This window comes from Thunnus thynnus, chromosome 18, assembly GCF_963924715.1.
Source record: "Thunnus thynnus chromosome 18, fThuThy2.1, whole genome shotgun sequence".
In the NCBI taxonomy this organism is placed as follows: Eukaryota; Metazoa; Chordata; class Actinopteri; order Scombriformes; family Scombridae; genus Thunnus; species Thunnus thynnus.
Window position 1 is genome coordinate 13,433,083 of NC_089534.1, and position 13,029 is coordinate 13,446,111.

Below are 13,029 nucleotides of genomic sequence, written 5' to 3' on the forward strand. Positions count from 1 at the left end.
AATGAAGGTCTGCAGCACAGAGGATACGATACATCAGGATTTTGGATACACACACAATACTTGTAATACTTATAATACTTGTAATACTGCACATGGGAATTGTTGACAATAAGAAAAATATAGAAAATCATCAGCCTTATCCTTTAGGGACATGCTTGAATAGGTTGGCCTCATGTTAGATTATAGTGTTGTTTGTTTGCATTTATTTAATTTACATGACATTTACAGCCAGTGAACAAGCATTTTTTTTTACAAATAAAAACAAAGTGAACAGAGAGAAAACATGTTTTCAAGCTTAATTGTGCATATTAGTCAGTTTTGTAGTGATAAACACAGATATTGATTGGTAAAGAAAAAAAAACATGAAAAAAAGAAAGACCAAGAGGATGGAGAAAGACATATTTCAAAAAATGAGAGGGAAAAGAAGTGAAAGGAAACCATAGGACTTACTGGATGAAGGATTAAAGAAAAATTTAAAAATGAGCATCTGGTGGTCAAGATGATGGAAAACAGAAAGGACAAGGGGGAAAGATGGCTTGAAACGAAGAGACAGTTGGTGTTAATATCTCAGTAATTATTCATGCAACCCAAACCCCTATAGATCAGACATATCTCATCTACCCACACCCAACCTTATCTCTGACTTTCTTTTCATTTCTGCTGCTCCTTCCTCACTTTTTGACCTCCTCCTCCTCTTCAAAAAAAAAGAAAGAGATAAAACACAATGGAAATTGTACGTGTCTCTGTGTCTCTTCTTCTTCTTCTCTTCCCCTTTCTCTCATATCCATTTGGCAACCCAGGAAGCTGGAGGTAATTATCCCGATGATATTGATCTCTAGGTTTTTGGTCTCTCTCTATCCCCTCTCTTTCTCATCTTTCTTAATTTATTCTCAATTCCCAGTTTTAATTTCCTTTTAATCTCCTTTGAAACACATAAGATGGCTGCCATAGGAAGTGGTTTTACTGTATTTTGTCATGCAAAGCAGCGTTATCATGTGTGTGACAGCGCAGGATTCTAAGAAATCTGGACGGCTGAACTCAATCATCATTGGATTGTTCAGCCAATGTGCTAATGCTTATTACCATGACAACGTGACAGGAAAAGTTATATGACAGCCATCTTAAAGTGACAATTTGGTTTTTGCTGTTAAGGAGTTTCCCAGGAAATGTAGCTACTCTGTTTGAGTTGTGATAAACAACCAGCATTAAACTGGTGATTTACACTCTAATTTCCCCTTACTGTCCTTAATGGTGAGCATCATAATAACCTTCTAATCGTATGTGTGTGTGTGTGTGTTTGTGCGTGTGCGTGCGTGTGTGTGTGTGAGTGACAGGTGTTGGTCTTGGCACATGCTGTCACACTTTGTTGCTAAAATAAAATATTCTTGCACATTCGACTGCATGAACCTCTCTCCTCCTGCCCTATCTTTGACTCTTTCTCTGTCCTGTCTCTTTCTCCTGCAAACACACACACACACACACACAAGCACACATACACACGCATGCCCGCACGCACACATGCACACACACACCCTCTCTCTTGTTCTCTCAGGGTTTAATTTATGTTGATCCCATCTGTCAGGAAAAGCTGACATCACACACCGGTTATTTATATACGTATGTGTATTCATGTGTTCATGTTCCTTCTCTTTATTTCTCTCAGTCTCCCATAACACCACATGAATTCTACATACAAGTGTATCACTGTGGTTTGTGTCATTATTATTATTTTTTTTTATTACCAAGATAAACAGCAGGAGCATCCTACAAAGGCAAAAACATCCTTTGTGCTCACCAACATAGAAGCTTTTTCACTCCAAGGTCACTGATTCATTATTTCAGGCTTCAGTGATCATCACAGGTGTTTTGTGTATCACTACATCTTGAAAAAATACCAAATATATCTCAGTAGACAGGCACAAACACACATTATTGACACATTTCTGTAAAGGAAGTAATAGCCCATTTCTAACTATAGTCGAATGTAGTGAATTCATTGTGAAGTCAGGTGAAATACTTCAGGCCTGTGACTGTAATACCTCAGGCTGCCTGCTTGTGTCCTAATTTCTTTCTGCTACAGGTAGGTCACGCTGACAGACGGGTATAATATGCAAATTTAATAGGACATCTCCAAGACTCCCTTCCTGGTCTCATGAATAAGTACCACAGCAAATCCTCCAGACAAAAGCTCAAATGAGATATGGCTTGAATTTTATTTTATTCATTAACAGTGTTGTCATTTAGCCCCTTTTAGCTGAATATTTGCTAGATTGATGAATTGCTTTGGTGAGATACCCATGTCTCCGACCTGATTCTTTTCTTCATTAATATGCAAATCTCTGTAGCAAGGTTCTCCAAAATCTAATCAGACCATCTCCTCTAATGGGTCACCTGTGGTGCGAGTATGAAGCTTCAGTCATAAGCTTTTATTGCGTTCATAAGCACCTGCATCGAATGAGGCTGATAACGCCCATTCAATTGAATGATGGCATCCAAACAGGTGTCATAAGATTGTGTGTGTACACATACATGTAAAATAGCAGGGAGGGTGGCCAGACATAAAAAAAAAAAAAAAAAAAAATCTGGGTCTGAAACTATTTAAAGGACTGGGTGATGATGTCACTGACGTCATTTGAGGTGTCATTTTGAGGCCGGAAGACGATTTTCAGGTCAAGTTTGTGCAGAAATTTTCCAACAAAGAGCAACGAGAGTTTCATGAATGTTGATCACATATTTTAGAGAATGTTTTTACCATTTGGACCCTGTTGGCTAAGTCTGCACCCTCATATAAGAAGATTTTAGTTGTCATGTTTGCCCTGGTACTCCATAACTGAGTCTCACAAAGATGCATTTGTCAAGAACTTCATTAAAAGTGATATTAAAAAAATTCTCATTTTGATGCAGTCCACCCTAGAGCCATAAAAGCCCAGCCTGGAAAACACCGTGATCCATTTTTGGACCTTGTTGAATGTGAGAGAAGACAAGAACGACATCTGCTGGCCACAGAGCTACACCAACTGCAAATTAAGGAGTGCAGCTGAAGAGGAGTGATGATCACTTATTTGTACAGAGTTAGAAGAAAATGATGTATTTTCAAATCATTCTCAAATGCTTAATTTGCTCATGTCGGTCTAAAGGGTTGAATCTGCTGAATGCTTGACTATCACACCCTTGTGGTGCAGATTTGGAGCAGATGTGGTGCAGTTTCCTGTGGCTTTATCAAATAGAAACCACAACACCAACGCTGATTATATCTAATGTTTCTCTGATGTCTGATATAAAGTCGTACAAGGACTTACGTGGCCATTTAAAAAAGTGAAAGTGAAAATAAGTATGATATATAAAGCATTTTATTAGAAAATAATATTAGTATCTGATTTAAAATGTCCTAGCTTATATGCAACCTTCCAATACATCACTTAAACCTTCAACTGCATTGAAATAAACATACAAACAAGAAGTTATCTCAGGTTATTTTGCAGTTAGTTTTAAGCTCATTGAAAAGTACACTTTAGAAAAGTAGAGAAAGCTTTAAAGATGGCTGGATTAAATGTTACCACTACACAACCGCCTCTTATTAATACATTGGATCAGTTAGTGGTTTTAACCAGAGCCGGATGCTTTTGCAGCCTGGGAATCTTTCATCTTGATGATGTTCCTGACCCACTCCACAGACGGGTCGACACAGAATACGGCGCCACTCTTCATTGTAAAGCTGGAACAGAGACAGAGATTGTTTGAGACATTTTATTTAAAAATGATCATGGAAAGCTTATTTCTGAAAAGTATCAGATGTGAACTTATAAGGTTTATGTTTAATAGCAGGAGATGTGACACTCACAGCGCGGCTTCCATCGGACACATTTTGTCTGTGTATTTGTAGCTCATCACCTTTCTCTTGGGCAGGAGTTTGGAGTAAAACTTAAAACAGCACTCATCCGGGCCAAAGCTGCCTGAGAGAGCAAGAAAGAGACAGAGAAGTTATGAACAGACATTTATGGGTTTTCTCTTTACTCTTTCCCAGCTGAACATTTTGATAAGTCACAAAAACAATTAAATAACTTAAATTATCTTAAATTATTGGAATATTTGGGGAAAAAATACCAATTATATTATATTATATTATATTATATTATATTATATTATATTATATTATATTATATTATATTATATTATATTATATTATATTATATTATATTATATTATATTATATTATCCTCATGTGTTTAAATGCCAGTGTGTCTTTGGTTCTGACCTCTGGATTTGTTAGACATATATAAACTTGCAGTCAAATTCATTTACATATATAAAAAAGTACATACTGTACACAAACACACGTGGAAATAAACACTATATGATGGATAACGTACATGTAGTGTGTACTGTATACACACTTACAGACCTATATACAAATATACCCAAGTTTATAAGACAACAAAAACTTTTCCTAATTGCCCCCATGTCTATGTAACTTACATATAAATACATACATACATACTACAGCTCATTTTTCCACTTTTAATTTTTTTAAATGTCTTTGTAGAATATTTTTTCCTTCCAAGACTCAGAAATCAGACATTATAAACCTTGTTAGGCCTTTAGTGAGTAACTTAACTTTTAAAATTATGGAACAGCATTATTTATTATTTTCCATCAACCTTTTATAAGATAAGTTAGAAGATAACACTTGATTGAGGGAAATTCATTCTTTAAGAAGTTATTACAAAAACAGGATTGCAAATGCAGTCAACTTACTTTGAGATGCTTCGACAGTGAGGGATAAGAGAAGCACAACGCAGGCCGTCAGAATGATGGAGCTCTTCATCATCATCATCTTGATTGTTGGCGTCTTTCTTCTGCTGGTGGTACTCTGTCTGTCTGTCTGCATCGCTCGAAGTCCCTCACTTTTATTATGCTGCTTGTGTGTGTGTGTGTGTGTGTGTGTGTGTATGTGTGGTTAAAAGCAGGGGTAGTAGCAGGTAGCAAAACAGGTTCCATGACCATACCCTGAAACTACCCATCGTGCAAAAAAAAAACCCTGCGGCCATGTGGTCAACAATTCTCAGTAAGAACATGAGGCAGAGGAAGAAGAGTGAGGGGAGGGGAGGAGGAGCGTAGTAAGTGAAAGAGCATATTCTATGTGATAAAAAAATATATATGCACATCAGTCAGTCTATATGTGTGTGTGTGTGTGCATTTGTGCATGAGTGTGAACGTGTCTGTGCAGTATGCAGATGCATACTGCAAAGATGTGGGTTTAAGCTCCTCTCTCTATTATTGCTTCATGGGTATTTTTTTTAAAAAAAGAAATGATGACAGGCGATATGTAGATTAATGACATTATATCATCCTTAATGTTAGTAATGTGTGCAAACACGATGGTCAAGGTCTATTTGAAGAAGTAGTGAGAAAGCCTCATCAAAATCTATCTCTTCTCAAACATTACAGTGTACGTAGATCATGCTAACTTTTCTTAGACTGATTTTTTATCACTACGTTTCTTCTTTGTCACATTAGACTCATTTTACAACAGCAGGTCCTACAAAGTAGTTTTTATGACAATGGTTGTTTATTTATTTTATGTATAGTATTCTTTTTTTCACTGCGTTTTTTGTGAAATTAGAATGTGAAATGGAAAAAGGAGCATCTGTAGTGGTTGATGGGGGACAACATGTATGGGTATTTTTGACTATATAGATGCTCTTGATGCTGTTTACACATTATTTCCTTTTGAATCTTGAAATTTTCTGAACATGAGGGGGGTTTTGGGGTATACGTTAGGGATGCAGGATTCAAGGGATCAGTAGATTTTTGGGGGATCAGAAAAGCACAGGAGTTACTGTAACAGCAATTAAGGGCTTAAAACCAGGTGTACTCTATTAGAAATATTATTTTTTTCTCAACTACATAGCATAACACATGTAACGTAACCTAATATAGCCACAGTGTACGTCAATATCGAGTGAAAAGTTTAAAAGCTGGTTCAGCTGTGGAAGAAAATGCCTCCCTAAATGTCAGATTATCACTTCACAATTTAGTTGTATCACTAATCTGTGTTTGACCTGTTAACTCAATACAGATCTGGATGGTTGTACATTCATACAATATGTACCCTTTAAGCTAGTCAGTTTCTGTGGTTGTGCATTCAAAGTTGCAGGCATTTAACTCGGCTGTTTACACTTTCAGGGTTGATGAGGTCACATTTGGTTTGTTAGTCTTGTCTGTCCTGTGAAAGTTGTTAGAGTCATTAAAACCAATCACTTGACTCAGTGTTTTTGGATATAATTAAGACTTTAAATTATTGAGAGGAAAAAAGTAATTAGTCATTAGTCATGAATAAAAAAAAAGATACATAAAAGACACACAAAACCCCCAGAGGATGACTACTGCAGCAATCCACCCCCTGCTAACTCAAACGGAAACCTGTGGTTTCGCAACAAAGGCGGGCGTGATGATGCAACAGGTACGATGCACAAATGTGGATATGTAAAAACCAGCAAAGTAACAGGTTCACCAAGTAAATTTCACTTATTGATACCTGATATTAGCACACATATATTTTTTTTGTAGAAACAAGCCTAACACAAGTTGTGTTCCAAAACTGCTTCATTACAACTATTAAGTTTAGGAAAATAAGTAGATCTTGTGATGAAAGATGAAATTTAACATGAAAACATACTTCAACCCAACCTAATACTCTCAAAGGGGAAGTTAGCCAATTTTTTACTTTTTCCTGGTCTTGGGTAGTAAAGCTAAATATATGATAAAACTTTTTCTTCTTCTGTGGCTCAGGAAGAAACTGCGCAAAGACTTCTGGTTGGTTTGGAAAGTTTAAATGGAAAGTTTGCTTGCAGACTGGGTTTGGGGGGGTGTTGGTGGGAGGAGGAGGAGGGTGTTAAGCTGCCAGCATCGCAACATGCTGCGTTTGCTTATCTCAGCATATTGTCTTACTTTGCGGTTTACAATTCTTTTCATAATTTGGTGACCTCAGCTAACGCCTAGCAAAAATCCACCAAAACTCATCCAGATTTAACAGATTTAATTGGCCAAAGTAATTATCATAATTTCAGGAATACTTAAATTACTTCAGTGTTTAAACTACTGTTTAACTAATTCAAAAGCACGCCAACAGTGTCTCAACAGGATGTTCCTCAGACACAATTCTGTTTAAAAAAAAACATCTCTAGACTGACAATAGGTGGATCATTCATGACCCTCTGGTTTATTTATCGAAGCCCATGCTTCACACACACAGGTAATTTCACTTATTGCCTAATCAGGCCCTTCAGTTAAGATGGTGTGAATGTGTATAGACCAAGAACAGTTCTGACTCGTTTCTGTAATACAGTAATACAGTAAATACAGACCAGCACTTACAGATTAAACAAATGAGGTAAAACAAATTAATTAATTATCTTTATAGATGCTGCTAGGTGGAATTAGTAAACTTTTTGTGGTACTGATATGATAATTTAAAAAAAGAGAGAGAGAAACATGAGAAAATAAAATAAATCCTTCATGAATTCAATTTAGGTTTCCTAGTTTCACTGTAGCAGACAAAGAGGTTTGAGTAAAGAGGCCAGAGTGTGATCTCTTCTATGAAATGGCTCTTTACTAAAAAATATGATTAAAATCTAAAATGAAAAAGAAAATAAAGCAACATTATTGCTGGTAAGCATGTACCGATCAGATTTAGCACTGTGTTTCCTAACGGAGGAAAACAACAAAACAAAACCAACTAAAGCACCCAGATGTTGAATATGAATAACAGAGATGACAAACTATCCCACCATCAACATAGAGGACTAACTTCACACCATCCAATGGTGTAAATATTGAGATTTCTTTTGTTGTTGTTGTCTTATTTATTTAATGGGACCATGTACAGTGTTAAACATAAATGTTACCATTTGATGTACTGTATTTGATGTACCAGAGTTAGCTTATAGCTAATTTTCATCTGCAGTCCCTTAGGCAGGTCACAATTAAAACATATAACAGCACAATAACAAACAATACAAAGCAAAGAACACACAGGACATATAATACAAAACACAAAGCTACACACAATAGCACATCACATACACCCACAATGTCAACTACAAATGACTAATGTATGCTTGTCAAATTAAAAGCAAGATTATTTGCGTTCATGAGGATACCATGAGATAAATGGTAGAGTCAGTAGTTTCAGAGCTGAGTAGTTTTTAACAGACATTTTAATTTGGTTTTGAACGTGCTGATGGAACTGCAGCTCTTCACATCGTCAGGTAGGATGTTCCACTGAGTTGTGGCTTTCACAGAGAAAGCTGACGGCCCAAATGCAGTGCGACGAAAAGGTATAGTGTAACCTCGCATAGAGGATATTCTGGAAGATCTAATGTAACTTACTGAGCGAGTATACACAAGGTCAAGTGAGCAATAGCAACATGTAAAAACACCACATATATAAAAACACTATTATATTTTAATTAAGTAGAAGTACAGTACTATTCACAGCAAAATGTACTCTAAAGAAAATGGACACATTAGGTAGCAGACTGACTCCTGTCAAAGAGTTTTATTATGTTGTATTGGATATTATTGCTGATACGTTACCATTTTAATGTTGTAGCCGTTGAAGTAGGCGAAAAGGTATATTTCACTTCTGTATATACTGTTAGCCTTATAAACTAACATCATATGTATTAACAGTAATATCTTGATCTTCAAACTATGGCTGTGAAATTTAGGCTATGTAGGTATATACAATGTACATATCGCAATAAAAATAAAATTTGCAGCGCTGGTACAACCAACCACAGTACTAGAACAGAGAAAGAGTAATTAAAACCTCTAATTTAAAAACATTATGAATTGATCCTAAAATAATAACAAGGTATCCATAACTGATTGGAGAGTTTGAAAGTGATGTTTCTCTAAGGCTTGGGGGATTTAAGGTTAAAAATAAGTTAGGCTATATCCACAACTAGCTATATATATTCATAAATAACAAAACTACGATATCAGATATAGAACTAGTTAGACAAATATCTAACTAGATAGTTATTATTCATTTTCAAAACTTGATCATGCCAACAAAGATTCAAAATTCATCAATATATCTCTAATTGTACCACCACCACTGCAGAATTCTCTGTCACATGCATCATGTTCCACATGTCATGACAGCAAAACTAACAGCTCCACTCAAAACTAACCAGTCATTCATTTCACCAAATATCACAAAGCAGTTCAAGTTTAGGTTGAGTCAACGCCTGCCTTTGTTGAGAGTGTCATGGAAAGGTAGAGTGTGTTCCCAGCAGTCAGCATCTGCTGGCCCTGAAGTTCATCCGCAGAGGTTTTGAGGTGAATTGTTGCATTTTATATAGTAAACTGTGTGTATTTAACTACTGTTGGAGCAGAGGTGGATTTTCTTCTGTGTCATCCCTTGGAGCAGTCACTGCAGGTGCTCATATTCAGAACCAACACCTGCTGCTTTTTGAGTCATTGTTGCAGAGGTTTAGTGTCAGCTGTTGGATTGTTGTTGTTGAGAAACTGTGAAAATACCAACTTGTGTTGGAGCGGAAGAGGGTTTTTATTCTTTTTAGGGGAGGAGGTGTTCACACAGTAGGACTGGAAGGTCTATTCAGGTCATCATCTGCTGGAGATTCATCGCCACTGAGGTTTTGAGGGTGAAATGTAAACTGTCACGGAGGAATCTGAGAGCTCCTGCTATGAACATGTGGCGACCAACAGCTTACACAGTGTACACTATATTGAGAACAAGCATTGCTGTTGCTTTTTCTATGATGAAAGCCACTGTATCCATAATGACAGTAGGAGGTGTCATCAGTTACTCACCATTGGTGGTTGGTGTTTTATTGACTTATTTTTGTGGTCACAGTGGTGGATGAGCTCACCACTGCTTTTAAGCAAATAACTGCTGTTACAATACAAATTTAAAAAAAGGAAGTGCTTTAGCTGTGGTACAAAAGGCATTAGTACTGTTTGTGGCGTGGCAGGAGCAGGCTTTGTTACTGTTTGTAACATAATGTATAATACATAATAATGTACATGTGTATAATTTCTACTGTTTCTACTGTTTTCTTGGGCTTACACACGTGGTGGCTCCGTGGTTAGCACTTATCACACAGCAAGAAGGTTTGAGGTATTCTCATGCAGGTTAGATGAGCTGTAGAATGTAAAGTTTCTGCGGGTGTGAATGTTGTCTTTGAGTTAAAATATGTTCCTTGTTTCATTTTGATTCAGTATAAACTATATTTTACTGTGCAAACTGTTTTCAATTGTGGCTGGATTACAACCCGGCAAAGCCTCAAGGGGCCCAAAGGCTCCTGGCTCATTGTATGGGTTTAGTTTAAGGTCGTTCAATAATTTGAAATTTTGTTTAATACTGCATGCACCACCAAAGGCCTTAAGGTAACACCAGCATCTTGAGACCCTGTCTTGTAGAGGTGCCCTGCGTTAAAATCAAGTTTTAAGAACTTATTTTCATATACAGTGTATTGTTTTTACATTGTGTGTTTTACTTAATAAATTTGTGCTTCATCTAGTCACCAAAAACTGATCAATGGGGGATAACAGCACATTTTTGACCCAGACCGCCCCTAGGTTGGTTAACATGGTCCTGGTTGGGAGAAAAAAAGTAAAGACTGAGCTGAATATGAATGACCAACTTCGCTGCCTAGTGAGTTGAACCCCAGTAAATATTTACAACTAGTAACACCAAAAGTTCAAACTTAAACAAGGCACACAGACTCATTGACTGGGGAGCAGAGACATGATTTGAAAACGGGTTAATGTACATTTTTGAGCATGAGATGTGAAATGTTTCAGTAACTGAGCAACCACTGGGTGGCAGCAGAGACATGTGGAGATGAGAGGAGTGCTGTAGAGAGAAACGTACTCTTTGTTGTTTCTATTTTTTCCTGTTTATCCCAATCACAGTTAATTGACATTATTTGTATTAGTGAAGTTTGTAGATGGATGGATCAATTTCCTAGGAGCTTCAGATAAACTTTGGTATACATTTCTGCAGAGAACAAGGATTGTAGAGTTTGTCACTCATCAATCACACTGAAAGCACATTAGGAAGCGATCTTTTAATGGCCAGTATGAACAGGAGGAATGATCACAGCAGGCAAAACCTGTTTAAATCCTGACTATTGTTTTAGATTAGATTAGATCCAACTTGACATTGAATTGATTGAACAAGTACTTAAAAAACGAGATGCAGTTGGCATCTAACCAGACTGCAATTGAGGCATAGAGTGCTGATGTGCATGATATAAATTACTTTGAGCCTCTTACAAGAAATACACAATGTAGATATACAGATTTGTGCAGTGATGCAGTATGTTATATGAAGTGGAGAGTAAATTGTTTAGTTGTTACAGTTCAGCAGATAAACAACAGAAGGAAAAAAGCTGTTCTCCAGTCTGCTGGTGCGGGACCGGAGGATTCTATATCACCTCCCTGATGGTAGTGGAGTAAACAGTTCATGGTTTCGTTGCAAAATGCCTTTGGTGATGTCGTCAGCCCTCCGTAAACATTGTTTCCGATGGATGTCCTCAATGTGGGGAAGCTGGGTGCTGGTGACATGTTGTACAGTTTTCACCACCTGTTGAAGGACTTTTCTATCAGCGACAGAGCAGTTCCCATAAAACACTAAAATCTGTGGAGACAGCTGTGCTTTCTTTAGTGTTCTCAGAAAGCACAGTCACTGCTGCACTTTCTTGATGAATCTGGATGAGTTGATGGACCAAGAGAGGTCTGCCTAGATGTTGATGATCAGGAACTTGAAGCTGGAAACACGTTCCACGTCAGTCCCATGGATGTGGATGGGGGCTTGTGTGCAGGCTTTATTTCTTTTGTAATCTACAATCAGTTCTTTGGTCTTGTTGATGCTCAGGTCCAGGTGGTTCTCTTTGCACCAGCTGCCGGGTGCTCCACCTCCTCCCTGTAGGCTGACTTGTTGTTGTCTTTGATCAAGCCCATCTGCAAACTTGATGATGGAGTTATTGTCATGAAGAGCTTTGCGGTCATATATGAAGAGGGGGAAGAGGAGTGGGCTGAGAACACAGCCCTGTGGGACGCCAGGGCTCAGAGTCAAGGTGGAAGAGGTATGGTTGTCTAGCTTAACCGATTAGGGCTCCAGAAAATCCAGGAGCCAGTTACATATGGAGGGGCTAAAACCGAGATTGTGAAGTTTGATGACCAGCTTGGAGGGACGAACAGTGTTGAAAGCAGAGCCGAAATCAACAAACAGTATCCTCACATATGTGTTGTAGGCGTCCTGGTGAGTCAGAGCAGAGTGCAGTGCTGTGGAGATAGTGTAAGACAGACTTGAAAGATTGTGGACGTTTCCTTTAATTATATGAAATACAAAATGTGAGCAGGTCAGTGATGCGTGTGATGTCTGTGTGAGTGGTATGGAGAGTATGAGTGTATGGATATGAAACACAAAACACAATGCCAACAGAAATTCATGATTCATGATCCGAGGAAACACAAAGAGGGAATTTTATGCTAAAAAGACTGTAAATGTGGCAGATATCCACTTGATATGACTAACCCAGACTGCCGAAAGCCTAATATAAGCTTCAGATAAACTTTTAAATGCATTTTTTAAATGAATAGGAGGAATGATTACAGAGAGGAAAACCTCTTTCTGGGTTCATTTGGGCACCTAACTGTTGGTTTAAGACATACTTGAAAAATTATGAACCTATCCTTTAATATCCCTCCTTGCAGTTTTCATATTGTACCACCAAGCGGCGCGCTTCCATTCAACGGCAGCTCGTCCATCCCTCATCCATCATGGCGTCGTCCCGGTCGCCAATTATTTTTTCCTAGGATGGCGAAGTCATTACCTGCCCTACTCTTCCTTTGATTGGCTAGTCCTCGTTGCCTTCGTTGGTTGGGTTGGTCAGGTTTAGGCACGAGGAGTGAGATTGGTTAGAATAAGGGTAAGAATATCACGGTAAGCCAATCAGAGGCAGAGTAGGGCGGGTCATGACCTCGCCATCC

At 37.8% G+C, this 13,029-nt stretch overlaps 1 protein-coding gene across 1 annotated transcript; it reads right to left on the reverse strand.

Annotated features, from left to right (window-relative positions):
- Positions 1 to 3,332: 3,332 nt before the first annotated feature.
- On the reverse strand, positions 3,333 to 4,918 carry LOC137169008 (C-C motif chemokine 13-like). Its single transcript, XM_067571942.1, has 3 exons — positions 4,756 to 4,918; positions 3,842 to 3,953; positions 3,333 to 3,715 (listed from the first exon to the last, which is right to left on the reverse strand). The coding sequence occupies exons 1-3, from the start codon at positions 4,886 to 4,888 to the stop codon at positions 3,604 to 3,606; spliced, it is 357 nt and encodes a 118-aa protein (XP_067428043.1). The 5' UTR covers positions 4,889 to 4,918; the 3' UTR covers positions 3,333 to 3,603.
- Between the last annotated feature and the right edge of the window lie 8,111 nt (positions 4,919 to 13,029).